This window comes from Dermacentor silvarum, chromosome 3 (genome assembly GCF_013339745.2).
Source record: "Dermacentor silvarum isolate Dsil-2018 chromosome 3, BIME_Dsil_1.4, whole genome shotgun sequence".
Classification (NCBI taxonomy): domain Eukaryota; kingdom Metazoa; phylum Arthropoda; class Arachnida; order Ixodida; family Ixodidae; genus Dermacentor; species Dermacentor silvarum.
In genome coordinates, this window is record NC_051156.1 from 223924203 (window position 1) to 223941079 (window position 16877).

General features: G+C 42.1%; 1 protein-coding gene across 1 annotated transcript in view; it reads right to left on the minus strand.

Annotated features, from left to right (window-relative positions):
• Positions 1 to 274: 274 nt before the first annotated feature.
• Positions 275 to 16877, minus strand: part of LOC119446771 (cytospin-A-like) — an 81026-nt gene continuing 64423 nt past the window's right edge. The window contains 4 exon segments of the mRNA XM_049664373.1: positions 275 to 7110; positions 10962 to 11021; positions 11716 to 11832; positions 12361 to 12469. Of these exon segments, the coding sequence (XP_049520330.1) occupies positions 7021 to 7110; positions 10962 to 11021; positions 11716 to 11832; positions 12361 to 12469 (376 nt within the window). The 3' untranslated portion in view covers positions 275 to 7020.

Genomic DNA, 16877 nt, shown 5'->3' on the forward strand with positions numbered 1-16877 from the left:
AAGCAGGGCTTAGCTAAACGGCCTTATTCTAAGACCACGCACGTGACTGCATTGCTTATCGCAAGTTCGGGTTATTTTATTACTATTTTTAAACCGTCTAAACTTCACTTGCGCGTTAAATTCTGGAAAATGGCGCATCACCGTCATCCAAGAATTCCGTCCCCTTGGTTCCTTGCAAGGGGGAAAAAAAGCAACCTGCCGAGCGAGGTCGCGCACACACACAAATACAGCTGAGCATGCAACTTTTTTTAAATAAGGCCAGCAGACCACAATGTTCACGTGGTACGTCTTTATCAAACCATCACGCACAATACTTCAGTTTATCACACATTTAAGTATAAAAAGCTGACAATAAGAAACTGTACAAATGGTTACACAACTTGCAGAGTACAATCCTGCAGTCTGTTCTTATAAAGCACGAACATACACTGCAAACACCACACAATTATCAAATGTACAAAAAAAGGCCCACACACCTTTTTGAGCCAAATAACCCATGCTTTTTCTACAAATAGCGGTATAAAAGCCTGCACACATAAAACATGTCTATAAGTACAAAAATAATGCACGAACAAGAAAGCAAAACAAAGCAGGATGACAATCTTTGGAACATCTTTCTAGTGAAAGTAATTATCCTACTGGCTGCCATCAAGAAATTTCAAATTACATGAGGCATCAGGAATATAGGTATAATACCTTTTTGCACAAGCTAGGTGCACATCTTGGCAGGGCTCCTGAATACAGTGAAAAAGCAGATGCACATCTAGCACGATCAATCTCACTTCACACACCAGCCACTGGAAAGAAGGGAATGCATCCAGGCCACTCAGCCCAGCTGCAAAAAACGTGGTCACCTCTGCTCAACATCATGGCTACCCTGCTGCTGAATATATTAACAGCCTGGCAAGCGCACATCATTTCACACAAGGTATCATCTACTATAAATAATGCTGCCATGTAAAAAAAAAAAGAAAGTTACATTGATCCTCTATAAAGCTTTCATACTTTTAAATTCTTGGTATGTGTGTCTTGAAGAGCCACTGGTCATCCAGACATATCTTAGTCATAGTATTGGTTACATTAAATTATCTCGTTATGAAAGTTGTAGTTAAACTGTTTTAAGCAGTTGGTTTTTCTTTTTTTCAAAGATTAGCTACAGTGAACTCTTTCTACAAAGGCTGATTTTAGCAAATGAACCAAACCGAGAAGCTCGTTTTAGTATGCTGATGTACCCGAAAAGCTGTTGAACTACATCCAAACACACGCAATTATTTTTACATAAGTGAAATCTGAGTGCATGTTTTATTCAAGTCATCTAGTATAACTGTGGATGATGCACTGGGATCATGTCCTATCCAGTTTTAGCTGCTATGCTAAAGTTTGACAAAAGTAAAGTAGCCACCACAAATCAGGCCAACAGCTTGCAGAACAATTAAAGTGTAGGAAGCACAGATAAGAAATACAGAACTGCATTTGCTAATACTAATGGCAAAAATAGGTGTGCAATTTTTTACAAACAACTGTACAGTTGAAGCCATGTCATATCAGCGTCACCGGCAAAACTTCAGAATTGTGAATATTCTAAAGTTTGCTTCAGACAAAATGAAAAAGAATACTGTTAACTTGAGCACTGAGCAACAGAACTAGCACTGTATGGTATGGACAAGTATGTGGTCTGCATTAAGTAAATTGTATTCAAATGGCTCACGAACACTGGAATAGTACTCCCCTGAGCAACACTATCAGACCAGTGATTCCGCAATAAGCCGATTTTCTTCCCCGTCTGTGAATGCAACTTGAAATTGAGGATTGGTCAGAACTGGGCATTGCAAACTTCTCAGTGCACTCATAAATTTCAGTTTCTGCGTCTGAAGTGCAAATACATTAAATTTTTTCAATGAGCCTATGGTCCATATACTTTTGCTCACGGGTCCACAGTTTATCACAGGCTATCTAACATTCCCAAGTCCAAGTAGTCTGTTGAACCAGTGGACTGAAATAGCAGCAGGCCTGGATGTTCATTTGGTTCTAATGAACACAACAAGCAAACACTTCGAACTGTGAAATACCTGTGGTCCACGAAGAATACCATACAGCTCACCTGGTATCATTTGTACAACTATATCCTGTGTTTATGCAGGCAAAACCCACTTGTACACCACAGCTTACCCTGATTACAGGCTCAGCAATCCTCACAGGCATTTGTTGCGACTGCGCATGCAGTAAGGTGCCTTACAAGATAAACATTTTCCAGTGTCTCCAAAAGGACACGGGGACATACAAGTCCATCCCGATCATGTTCAATGCTTATCAGGCGTGATAAGCCATGAGGCATAAGGCATATTAGGTGTGAGGCTGCTGAGCGTTATATAATTCTGTGCAGTAGTTTGAGGCTATACCTAATTTTTCATGTCGACATTGAAGACCCTGCACATTTAGTTCATAAAGCAGGAAAGAATCATTAAGACAAATGCTAGAAGGTTGCTTTGCAACTGATTTAACTATACTCAAAAATAGAACAATAATTGCAACAAGAAATGGTCAATTATTTGTCAATGAGGTCACACCTGTTATGAAGGAGCTTCAATGATTACAAAAGAAATTTAGTTTCATAGTCCCTTACGTGACTAGATCATAAGTTGCACCAAACCTTATACATGATAAGAAAAAAAAAATTAAAGAAAACACCCCACCAGACAGCCACCTAGGCAGCATAAACATGAGTTGAAACACGTGAACTGCAGTAAAAAAAGAAAATTAACGAAAGAAATGAAAACAATGGCACAGCTACCTGTGACATGGACTGTGCACTCTCGGGGTACGAGGTAAAATACTTCTCACAAAGGATAGTTGTGGAAATTAGACAAAACGCACATAAGGCAGGAAAATTGCTCTTGTGTCAACTAAGAGGCTTAATTAAGAGCCCATCAAACTTCACACTAAGTACTATATATTTCTACATCTCTGTTCTTTCTTCCATAAGATGCTTCAATTTCCCTCAGTGTACAAGAAAGAAAGCTACGAGATGAACGGCAACAAGCTAAGCACAGCTTCCACTCATGCACTTTCAAAAATTCCTTAGGATTACATTAATGCCACTACGAGCACTGGCTGAACTGTTTTCAACATCTCCACAAAAAGTTACCTAGAAAAAGTTACTTAGAAAAAAAAACTGCAAATTTTATGATGGCAGCAGTAACGCTGGAGTAACCACAACTTCATGGACATGCAGCTTTCTTCGTCATACAGATACAGGAAAAATAAAACGTTACTGTGTGTGTGGGCTGTGTAGACATGCTAAATATGTGCAGAATGGCTCTTAATGTACTCCAAGATTTAAATGCTGGCTGTAACTGCTCGCTAAGGCAGCCAGAGTGCTCAAACTACTGCTACAGTCGAGGCATTTGCCATTTGATACGCACCCTTGTTTGAACAACACACCCATGGTCCCACAACATGCTCTTCTGCAGCGAAACACAGTAATAAAAATGAACTCGGGCTCTGGCACAAAAGATATAATAATAATACAGAAAGCACATTGGAAGCAGTAGCAGCAACATGGCTACTACTACCAGGCACCTTGCTAGTACCAACTCTTCCTGAAGGGCTGAGAGTAAAATTTTTGGCTCTGGAAGAGCTGGTATCACCACCAAAGCAGCTCAACAACACACTTTGAAATGCTAGCTTTTTCTTTGCGTGTGTGTGTGTGTGTGTAGGGGGGAGGGGGCAGCTATAAAGAATGTGCATCTGTCTTCAGAAAGAAAACCCTGATGAGTTGGAAGCATACAAATAAAGAAAATGATTGTTTTGCTGACTATGCATATGAAGAGAGATGTATACACAAAAATTTTCACACATGACTAGACCACAACATAACAGCCCTGTGACAATGGGGCTCCAAAGAGTGTCAACACAAGCACAAGTACACTTGAATGTCACCACTGCAGGTCAAGACAGCACAGCAGAGAACTCCTCTGATACTTGTTTAACTATAACCTTCTCCAGTCAAAGTGAACCGGGTTGATAATATAACTGAGCTACTAGCTTTTCAGTGTTAATGTAAATGCATGGTGAAATGTCTGTCAGTAAAATGTTTGCCACTTCTGAGAAACCCAAAAGAAACATTGGTTTGGTGGCATTTAGAGCATTATTTTGCTATTTCACCTCGGAGAATGTAATGCAATGCAATTTCAATGCAGCAAAGGAACAGATGATTGTTACATCTTTTTCTAAAAAGGGAAGCATGGAAATGGCAAGATTTCTTTATGGCAAATACACGTGTGGCCTCGCTTTGTTTTATTAATGAATGCTAACAGCAGCCACAGTCTTCTGAACACAACACCTCATTTACATTACACACTGGGAATAGTGTATCAAAGGGAATATGTGCTATTACAAAGCCTAGCTATGCACCAGCTCCAATGGGAAAATTTCAATCCACTGTAAACAAATTACTGGGAGATGATTACGACTTTCTTGGCGAAACTTTCACTAAACTTTCTTCCGCAAAACTAGCAGAAAATGGTAATTCATTACCATTACACTACCATCTGCATTTCTGTATTGGTTAACTGTACCTGTGATCACAGGGCTTACTTTTTTGAGCCAATAAAATTAAAACTATAATGTCCACATTGTTCCTTGCATATGAACTCTTCCCCAAGAGCTGCATAATCACCAAAATCTGATCTGGTCCACTGGAGAGTTTATAATTTCCCAGATATTATTCATTTTTCATAATGGACTCATGTGCATAAACACACAGCTGCTAAATTTCATGCTTTTTTCAGACTAGAATGTCATGTTCAGTTTATCTGTCCTGTTATTGTGGCAACGGGCTAAAGAAGCCATGAGTTTGCGTTCACACAGTGGTCAGCTGAAAATCTTGTGCCACTGATAGGAAACTATACAGAAGCCCACATTAATTTTGGTGTGTCATCAATGAAGCCACTGAACTGGTCTTTGCCAACTGCAGTATGGCACGCACTTTATGATAAACCGTAGATTTAGCATGCTGCGCTCAAAAACAGCGGCGCAGCCAACAGCAGATTTTTTAGCCTCTACACCATTGTAAACAAGGGCATCGTTTCTCGTAACTCTTTACCAATAATTTCCATGCTTCTGTATGTTTGAATGAATTCTGAAACAGCAAAAATTGTTCAAACTAAGGAGCTATAATATCAAACTGCTTCACAAGCTCCTTAACCATAGCAATAGCTGTGTTGGGAATCTACAGTTTACCACAGCTAAGAAATCAACAGTTTGTGGATGCTGCCTCCTTTTTGCCAACAAAATGTTCCTCTTGCCCTGCTGCATGTATACAGTCGAACGCGGATATATCGAATCTGAAGGGGATCACAAAAAAGTTTGATATACAGGTAATTCGATATATAAAATAAAAATGTTACACAAAGATTTTCAAGGGGATTTTACTGCTGTTCATTATATGCAATAATTCGTTATATGTGGGTTCGATATATCCGGATTCGACTGTATAGGCATTTTTGTTTGTTTATGCCTGTGTTGCTTATTTAAGCAAAAACATTCATCTTAAGCTTGTCTTCTATGGACTACTGCCCACATTGTGCTGCTTATAAAGCAATAAAAACACTATCATGCACTGAAATCAGTAGTGCACCACCATGGTGGCGCTTCTCATGGTGGCCCTTGAGCAGTTTTTATTCTTCTCCTTCTTGACATATTCACCAAGTGCCTCACCAAAATTCACAGGTCTTTGAATAACGAATAAACAAGGAAAGCAACGACCAAGTGTAAACAATGTAAACACTGCAAGACTAGAAAACTATTGATAACCATTTTCCCTAAAAATAAAGATACAGTTGTAACATCAGAAAAAAAAAAGAGGAAGAAAAGAAAAAGGGAAATAGGGCTTGAGCAGTTGCATGAAAAATAGAACTGTTTTTTACAGACTTGCATTGAACAAATTCACCGATTTTACAATAACCAAACAAATCAGTCTTACTGACACTCGTATGTTTGACAGATCGCAAGTAATGTCAATGACATCAGCAGCACACCAGCATTGCAGAAGTGACATTCAAGGCACAGTAGTGCATGTGACACCAACATTTATCATTTTTTTCGTGCAAAAGAATTATCAATAATAATAAGGATGGTCTCATAAATAGATGAAGCATGTGACAATGATGCAGGCTGCATATATGCGCAAGCAATGCATAACACAAAAAAAAATAAAGTATGAGGGCAGGAAAGGAGTATTTCTGACAGACATGCCCACACACACGAGTTGTAAACTTCATGCCAGTGAGGCTAACATACACAAAATGAAAGTTAAAAACTATATGGTATGAATTGCATGAAACTACAGCTGCTCTCGTGTCCTACCCACGCGGGCAGTGAACGCTGGATGTAAGCCACACCAGCTATGCATCATGTTGCCACTCCCTCATGGCCAAGAAAAATGAAATGGAACAAAATACTTTGAAAAGAACAACAATGAAAGCTCCCTGTCAATGAAACATCAAAATAGGTAGAGTCCCTCTGCACTTTCACGTTGTAACTGCAATAGGGCATTAAGTGAAAATAGATCACATTATAGAATGCTTACAAACTAAAATTGGGCATGTGTGTTCCTACAGCACTGGCGCTACTCCTGAGAATAAAATAAACAGCCAAAATGCTTTCTTTGGCATTTTCATCAAAATGGACAGTTTGAACTAATTCTGAGTACAATATTAAAGATTGCCACATGCATTCCCAACACTGTTCTCAGAGAGCCCTTACTGGGCCTATTCAGCAGAATCGACATCACGATACAAAACATCTCAAGAAATGCTGTGACACCAAACTCTGAACACGGAATGTGGCAGCAGTTCGCACATCCCTTTGCCAAAACACTGACATACAAATGTAAACTTGTGCTGGAGAAGCAGAAAGCAACAAGGCAGTTAAACGCCACTAAAATTGGACCAAGTGTCCACTATGCGTGTGCAATCCTTTGGCAGAAGTACTACAACGGCTGTGATCCTTTCCAGTCTCTCAGGTCTCAAAGTGTTTGTAGATGGATGTAACATAAGCCATGATTGACTGCCAGTCCGGGCGCTCCAGGCAGATAAGTTCATTGACATTCTGGAAAAACATTGAGCACACTCAAGTTGGCACAGTGCAGTGTGCATGCTAGCAATGAATGCACTTTTAAAAAGTTTCATCATGGAATGGAGTCACCTGTTCTGCTCAAACAGTCGAACCTCATTATAATGAAGTTGCATTTAACACGACAATACCTTCATTATATCCAGTATTTCTTATGGGCACATATTTGTTGCATGCTGATATAAGCAAGAGACATTTCAGATTTACTTTGTTATATCTGATATATCTGTGATATCATGCAATTCGTTATGTCTGTGTTCGTTATACCGAGGTCTTACTATATAATAAGTGGGCCAAAGTTTGCTTTCACCAAGTCACTTCTAAATACTTCGATTGCCTGTCACAACTTTCCGAGTATGTTGGTTTGAACACTACAGTATCTTAATCCAGAAAGCACTACAGTCGATCCCGGATATATCGAACTTGAAGAGGATTGTGAAAAAGTTTGATATATCGATAATTTGAAATATAAAATATGTCATCTGAACCTTATCCAAGATGTCCACAAGTCTCGGACAGTATTTTGAGACTGTGAGAAGCGGGAACTTACTGATTTGCTTCTCCAAGGCCGCATCGCATGCACAAAAGTTTACCTATTTTTTGCTCACGAACGTTGCAAGTCACTCGCGGTGCGGAATGGTCTTTACAACACTGACCCTAAAAACCACAATCGCACAGATGCAATACTGCAGTGCGGCTCGCACGGATCGATGTGCTTGTTGCACAGTTTTTAATGCGATTAGCATTCTTTTCGTACTTCAGGCATTTTCAGCCTATCTGTCTATCTATTTAGCTTCTTACGCCAGTACAGTGGCCCAAGTTGTCTAACAGCTGGGGCCACTAGGTATGTGCTCATGGTTGTGATACTGTCGTGGTCGTTGCATCATTGTCATTCCAGCTGTTATCCAACTCTCGCCATGCTGTTGTCATCATACAGTCGTCATGCATTCGTTGTAATACTGTCGTCGTGATGCCGTCGTGGTAGTTCAATCGTCGTCACTCCAGCTTTGTCATCCAACTCTCGTAATGCCGTCGTCATCATCGTCATACAGTTTTCATGATACAGTAGTAGTCAATTCCATCGTCATCATACAGTCATCATCATCCCATTGTCCGATACCATTGTCATGCCATCTGTCACTGCATCATCGTCATACAATTGTTGTCATGTCGTCATACCGTCTTCGTGATGCAATTGTGGTCCTTCTATCGGCTCGTCCATCGTCTTCATTCCAGCTTTGTCATCTAACTCTTGTCATGCCTCCGTCGTCACGCCATTGTCATCACAAGGTCTTGGTCATACCATTGTCGTTATGCCCCCTCGTTGTCACGCTGTCATTTTACTATCGTCATTCCTTCAGAAACACTGTCCCATGGTCATCATGCCATCATCATATGGCCTTCTTCAATTCATTGACGTCATTCCTTCTTTGTTATGCTATCGCAATCATACTGTCATTGAATAGTGATTATGCTGCCATTGTCATGCCATCATCATCATTGCAGCATCAGACAGTCGCTGTCATGCATTCGTTGTCATACCGTCGTGGTCATGCCATTATAGTCATTCTAACTTCTTCATCTGGTTGTAACTGTTGTTGTCATGCCATCGTCATCATCCCATTGTCGTCGTTTTGCCATCATCATTTTATCGTTGTCATGCCGTAGTCGTCGTTCCTTCTTCGTCATTCCATTGTCTTCACTGCATTATTGTCATACAGTCATCGTCATGCCATCATACTCATGGGCGATCTTGGCAAACGAGTGCCATTGCAAAGTGAGCCGTCACCGCAGATAGTGTATGTCGCATGTAGCTGAAGCAATGGAAGCCCCAGAATGACTACCTACAGATTTTAAATAAACGTAACTTCAGCCATACGGTGTGTCGCTACATTAGTTGAATGCTAATCGCATTACCGTCGACAATCATCGTGAGATGGGTTCTGCCGTCATTTTATATTCAAGAGAGGGCAGAAATGGATGCACCACAGAAGCAAACTAGCCTGTACAGATGCGTGCCGTGCCGCCATCAGTGCATTTGTACTGCGATCGTATCACAAATGAAAGGTGCCCGGCCGCATGTCCGCAACAATAGTAACAATATGTTGTTTAAACAGCTCATCGTCATATCAGACTGTTGTGTCGAGCTTCTGAACCAACTTTCGGCTAGAACCAGCCATCTTCCCTTCGCGATCATCCTAAAAAGTCTGAGTCTCTTCTTCCGTGCCGCTCAGCACTCTAACGCCTCGTATTTGGTAGACCTCTTCATTTCTGGCCCTTCCCATCCAGCCCTTGCGTCGGTGACTGCTGATGCTACACACACGCAGTTAGTTTAGAAAGTGGCTTTCAGCTTGCAGAACATCCAAATCTACTCCCACTCACGTGTAACCGTACGAGCATGAATGAAACACCTTCAGCTCGGACCCGCGAACTGCACAGCAATGAGACTTGCGTGTTGCTGCTACAATGGTCTTTCTGTGAAGTGTGGATGTGGAGTGCGGTGGTTTTGTTAAATTCAAACTGTAATGTAAAGATCTGTCCAAGTAGAGGTTGGGGTCAGATTTGTTTTGGCCGCTTATGGAACCTTAAAATGCCATTCACAGAAAGCCCTTGTCTACCAAAAAATGAACCCGGCAGCACAGCACCTCCAGTTCAGCATCCCATGCCTGGCGCCACTCAGTGAAAAGATAGAGTGTCATCCGTGCTTTCTTGTGGGACCTGTATCGGACCAGGAGGCATTCTGGAGGCTTTTGCATTCTTGAAGCAGAGTGGCTGGCTCTTGCCGATTATGAACAGGTGGAATTTGCACGAGCCACCCATTTGCAGTGGGCAAAAATGTTAACACTCACCCTGCTCATTTTTCCTCCATGGCATGAACTGCCCTTCAGAATCAATCTTTTGTTTGATAGCATCTGCCAAAACAGTGCAGTTTCAAATTTGTCGGCATTAAATATTTCCAACAATGCAAGCAATGATCGGGTCACAGGGGTGCGGCGCAGCGTTCGAAATATCGAATGTGGCGGGGAACGGGAGTTCGAAGTACACATAGTAAATTGCGACACTTTTGCTCGGTATTGTCAAGGGAATTTTACAACTGTTCAATAACACATAGACAATAATTTGATATATCTGAATTTGATATACTATCTGGGATCAACTGTAATTTTATGCATGTTTCAGCATCACGAGCCCTTTCGCATGGTGAAATTGTCAGTTGTCTTGGGCAGGAGCACCAATGTATACTCTTAACTCATTATAAATGTGAAGAGCAACCTAAATTATTATTAATTTACTATCAGTGCTTAGCACAAGGTAGCACTGTAATCAATAATTACGGCTCATTCTGATTGTTTATGTGACTGAGCAAATTTAAGAAATTCAAATACGTCCCAAAATGTGTATGACGATACAGCATTGTAAAAAGCAGAGTTTTATTAGAACAAGTCAGGTTTTATAACTTCTTCAAATGAAATATTGCACTTCTTTTGAGATAATTTTGGACAAGCTGTGCTGTATATTTGATCATGTGTTAAGGGGACTATATGCATGCTTGCCAAGATTATTTTTTAAATTATGGGGTTTTACGTGCCAAAACCACAATCTGATTATGAGGCACGCCGTAGTAGAGAACTCTGGAAATTTTGACCAACTGGGGATCTTTACGTGCACCTAAATCTAAGTACACGGGTGTTTTCGCATTTCGCCCCCATCGAAATGCGGCCGCCGTGGCCGGGATTTGATCCCGCGATCTCGTGCTCAGCAGCCCAACACCATAGCCACTGAGCAACATCTGGTCACCCAGGATGGCACAACAAATCAGCACTCACCAAAGTGCTTGGAATCCCTGCTGATTCTGCTGCTTCAAATGCAATGCTGAAGTTTCTCCTCTGAAAAGAAGAAGAAGGAAAATAAGAGAGGATGAAAAGTGCAACGATGCCTGCAAAAAGGCTTGGAATGACAAAGCAAGGCTAACAACAATGCCCAAGTTTGCCTAAACACTATGTTTAGCAAGCAAGCCTAGAGTCGCTGCAATTCACCATCCCAAATTGCCCAAGGTTGTCCAAGGCGTTGCATACACCAATGCTCACTGGCCAAAAGCAGTGCCTCAGGCAGTCCTGGGCAATTCAGGACAACAAATCGAACAGCCCCTCAGTAACTACAAGGATTGGGTACCCTTGTGCTGGATTGGGCTGATAAAAAAATGTTATGCTAAATCCTTTAATTATTTAATCAATTAGTCAGATTTTCAAATTTATGAATGCGTGAGCTAAATGAAATCAAAACACAATCATGGATGGCGACTACGCAGCCATGAAGGCTTGTAGCCAACGCAGCGGTAAACTCAAGGATAAAGGCTTTAAGTGCACATATAGGCAAGAAGCGTTCTGGTGTTACTGTCATTCACGTAAAAGGAAAGAATACAAGACGTTTCAGCTTCCCTGACAGGAGCAAGGTTTTACTGTAGCATAACACTTGTGAGAAACACAGCAATAGTACCATGTAGGCACTGGCAGCTCTAGCCTGTCCTTGCTCATGTGACAGTGTCTGCTGCTGTGGGAAGCAATGCCCACTGATGCTCACCTTGTCCTTGCTATCAAGCTGGTCGTAGGGGACCTTGTCCCCCAGATAGGTGTGCAGGAGAGCACAGAAGGCCAGTCCATCATTCCAGCTGCTACTGAAGTTGGTGATGTCTATGCCCTAGTGGAGAGGAAAGGAAGCACAAGTTGACGGGGCTTTGGAAAGAAAGCTGCACGATGGATTACTGTGGGGGTCTTGGGTTACTGTAGGGGTCTCAGAATGAGTTCCATGCATGGCATTTCTGCGTTTCGTGAGCACCCAAATCAAATTAATCAATCCTCTCATATGTTCATCAAGGGGGCTGCTCACAGTGAGGACAGGGCTGGGGGGACATTGTGATTGCCCAGCAATACAATGGAACCTTGTTAATACTGCAGCCACTGTTTTAGAAAATCCAAATAATTCATACAGAAGGAATGGCATCTAATCATACATGGAGAGATATGGTGAAAGATATGCATTAATTTGACACCAATTTGATGGGCACTGGGTGATTTGACATAGGGACACACAGTGCGCATGCCACATGCAGTTGTTTTGGCAATGAAGAGTGCACAGGAGGTGCACGGATGCACTAAAATTGCGGTCTACAACACTATGGTAATTAGGCAGTGTATGAAAGAACAAAAGAAGTGGCTGCCAGCTCACCTTGTAGCCCATGGTCTTGTTTTGGCACCACTTCAGCAAGGCATTGCGCTTTGATCCCCCACCCTTGACCAGTGATGCAAGCGGATCCTTCTTCTCAAATGACAAGTCACTGCAAAAGTGCAAGCTACAGTATTACAATACAACGAGTAATCGATGGTTTGAACACAATTCATCTCATCGTGTAAAAACCAGGATGCAGGTTTAATTCAGGTTCTGTACAGTAGCCTTGTTCCCAAAAGCACTTCATTCAAACCTATTTTCGGTCCCCATAGAGTTGGAATCAATGAAATTCCACTGTACTGTACATTGTAATTATCCACTTCTTTTCCATCATGTAAATTTGCACAGAAAAAAATTTTAAACCGCACAGAAATCTTGTGGATGACAATAGTAACAAAGAGAGTTGCACTGAAACAGACAGATCTAGATAGGTACTTTTGTAGCTTCATTAGATTTTTTTTTTCCTACTCTTACAGCGCTAAGCAGTTATGAGACGGGTATTGAGTTATCCCCGTAACATAACGGTTTCTAGTAACAGCTGCTTGTAACATCATTGTAACTTCACAGCTACTCATAACATCATGGTTCCTTGCTACTTTGCAGCTGCTTGTAACATCATGCTCGAAGACTCGTAAACAAAAAATTAAAAAAATAAACGACAGCTTAGGATGTGCCTGCTTCCAGGGGCAAAAAGTGACAACAGCACATAATGCCGCTCAGGTGAAGACCAATCTTATCTAAATATTTGACTGTAGTTGCTAGGTAATGTGGATGGGAAGTCAGCAACTCCAGGCTGCCGAGTCCATGACTTTATTGAGCTACATCTTAGTTCTATTTTGGAAGCAATTTTAACAAATTTTGTATTCTTGTGAGCACCTAACAAAAAAAATATTTTGCCATCAAATAGGCTCTCCTTCCTTGCATGCGAATGCTATTTTTCATTTTTCTAGGCTAAAAAATACAGTCAAAGTTTTTCAGACATGCCTGATAATTCAGATGCCATCACAGCACTGCCATGTACCCCATAGAGCCAATGTATAAGATTGTTTGAAATTTCGAACACAAACTTTTCGCCTTTACGGTTTCTCGCAGTTTTTGTCGCAACCACAGGTCCGAACCAACATTAATTGAAGACACCACTGCCGTCAATTTGATTATCTCGCAGCCACGAGCCAGCGCTCTCGCACGTTGATCCACTGGCAGCTGTAGCAGTTTTGTGCCGTCATTAGGACTAGATGCTTTGACATTTGTTATCAAGCTTCCTACTGTTCGGTGCCGTGTTCTTTCATTTAAAGGATTCACCACTGTCGGCAATGGCACTGACTCTGCCTTTGTTATCCTCGCCAATGCCGGTTCTTTGCTTAATGCCAGTTCCCAGAAGTCAGCTTACGCAAAGTATTGCGGTGAAGCATACAAAGAGTTCAAAGGTGCCACTGCTACGGGACATAAAATCTGTTATTATGATTAAGTCACTCCCACCAGCTGTCTCCTGCCACAGTACACTATGAGCACCGAGACACCTAATAAGTGCACTGGCAGGCCTCTAAAGTTGTGGCGATTTGAGCTCTTGAAGGGAATTAAAGGCTCGTACTAGTTTTTTCGGACTGCCCCACTGTTCAGACATTTTCGTGGTCCCTAGGGAGTCAAAAAAATTGGACCTTGACTGTCCATCATTACAATTGTGCAAATGCTGTAGCCAGTCTTTCTCCAGTGCCAAATACTTTATATGCAGCTTCACAATTGCCATGCAATTCCTTGCACACTGCATACCTCGGCAGCGAAATTCACTTATAACTTGCACTCCGACTATACAGTTAATTTTTTTTTAATTATTGGTGTAGGTCATATGCACGAAAATACAGCATGTACAGTGCACAATCCAAGCACATGCTAGGTCAAGCTTAACCCTTTCCATGCCACGCTACCTTCCCAAATCCTAACCAAAAATGGGCAATTCTTTTAATAGTGAAGCTGTTTAAGCCAGCCGTAATTTGTGGTTTGTATCTGCCGCGCTGTAGCCATGGCAACCAGAAGGGCGGCGCAGCGCATGCGCACGTGGCCTCCTCCCTCGCCAGCTCCCTCCCTTCCCGACCCCCGCCTCTCTTCTCTCCGCAGCGCGCTGAGCTAGCAAAAAAGAAAAACAAGGCGAAAGCTTGTACTAAGCCACGCAAAACTCAAGACGCAGCGAAGCTGGCCTATTCACATCGAGCGGCTAGCCTCCAACGCGTTTGGTGTCAGCAAGCAACAGTGTTCTTGGAACTGTGCCAACCTTTTTTGGCCTGCCTGCATTTGTGGCATGCCAGGAACACTGTCGCTCGTAGGCGCCGACGCGTCCAGTGCTAGTCACGCGAAATGTTGCCAACGCGTTCGGCGTCAGCAAGCCACAGCGTTCTTGGCACTGTGCCAACATTGGTTAGCCTGCCTGCGTTTGCGGCATGCCAGGAACCCTGTGGCTCGTAGGTGCCAGCGCGTCCAGTGCTAGTCACACGAAGTGTCGCGAAAGGGAAGGTAGCTCCGAAAATGTTCGCTCGAGAATACCTTCATACAAGCGTAGTTAAGTTAAACCAAGTTAAGACCTAGCAGCAACCAAGTTAATACCTAGCAGTAGCAGCTAGTAAGACTTAAGGATCGACAGTTTCACTGTGCCTAAGCTTTGCAAGAACGAGTGAAAACTTGCCCGCTTTTTTTACTGCCAAATCTGTAACGAAAAACAACATAAACAATATTTTAAGTGCTTATTTATACAACTCTCCACCCATTACTGCAAAAGTGAAGCTTAACAGCAGTATAAAGAAATTTGTATCATTGACTAAAAATGAAAAATAAAAAAAAAATTTAATGTTGAAAAGCTGAGTTCATTCTTGGCCATTTTTTCCAGAAACGTGCGCACAAACCCAGCTCGTTCGTGTCACAAAAGGGGTTAAAGGGGCCTTGCAACATTGTTTCTTCAAATCTGGGAACACAATGGAACGGTGCTATTCCTTTTAAGAAATACATTTCTACACACATTTTTGGAAAGGACCTAATAAAGAAGATAAAAATAGCACAATGTTTACTTTCCCCATTCCTCCTCAGCCTTGGCTACTGTTCCTTTCTTACTATTACTTCTTTGAGTTTTGCTTTTATGGTAACCCTTCAAGGATGTTGTAAGGGGGTTGTCTGACAAAGCTGCCGAAGAGTGACAAAGAAGTTGACAGTTTGGGTGGTACAGGTTAACCTCCACAGCTCCTCTCCATCTGCTAGAAGACTGGAGGTTTGTGCATGCCTGTCATATGTAAGAGGCATGCGGCGCAGAAAGGAAGAAGAGGACTATGTGCACGTATCAGTCTGAATGGCACAAGCCCTCGAGGCGGGTGACCCGAGCTGTGATCGAGGGAGAAGCGGCGCTGAGCTGGGATTATCGACGTGGGTCTGGGTCAAGAAGGTTGTAGCGTCAGCATCACACTGGCGACAGGAGCCACGGAGGTTCGGTCAAGTCCGTGACGCTGGTAGTCCAGGGTGCGGCCGTCCACCTCGGCGATGTTCGAGCGAGGCTCCTTGGACTTGCTGCAGCCTCTCACGGCAGGATCCCCCTTCAGGATCCCCCTTCAGAGGCAGACCAGCACGTACGATAGTCCCCGGGGCGTCTCATTGGCACTCGAAGAAGAAGCAGAGGCGTTGCCACGTCACCGACGGACGAGTTGACTGGCCAACACCAAGGCAGCAACGTTTAGGGAGTCGACAAGAACACCAACTATGATGAGGATCCGACACGCTTCGGACTTGGAAGATATGTGCGTCGACAAAAGACGGTAAGAATGGTCCTCTTTAGTAGTGTCGCAGCCATAGGCTAGGGTTGCCCGACTTTCGTGTAGCAAACGCCAAGGACTAACGCAAGCGGAACGAAGGACATGTTTATTAATTGTTAAGTAGGTTGTTTAAGTGTTAGTGTTTCTGCATTGTGTTTTATTTTGAGTTAGTTTTATCAGGGTTCGTACAGGTTTCCAAGGCAAAAATTCAAGGATATTCCAGGACTTTACAGGACCAGTCACAGGTTTTTCAAGGACTCAAAGCGGCATTTAAAGTAGGATTTCTTTACTCTAACATTTCCAAAAATGACTAGCTTTATTGCACTTACAATAGATAAATGTATATCACAATTACAATAAAAATGTCTAGCCTTGATAACTTCTCGAGATCACAACACAAAATGAATGCTTACAACAGCAGCTGAGATTTCTCCAGTATAGGCTGGGTAAAGTTCCCCAAAAATATTCAAAACATTCAGCATTGGGTTATTGCACTAAAATAAAAAAGAAATAAATGTACATCCCAATGATGTTAATAATGTCTAGCCTTGAATACTTTACAAGTTCACAACAATACCAAAAAAAAGAAAAAGTTCACGAAACACAATGAATGCTCCCAACAGCTACTCTGACTTCTCCAGTATTAACTGGGCAAGTTTAGCGTACATTTCCAAACCATTCAATGTAGTCTTGCTACACATCCATTATTTTATAACAAACAGATGTATA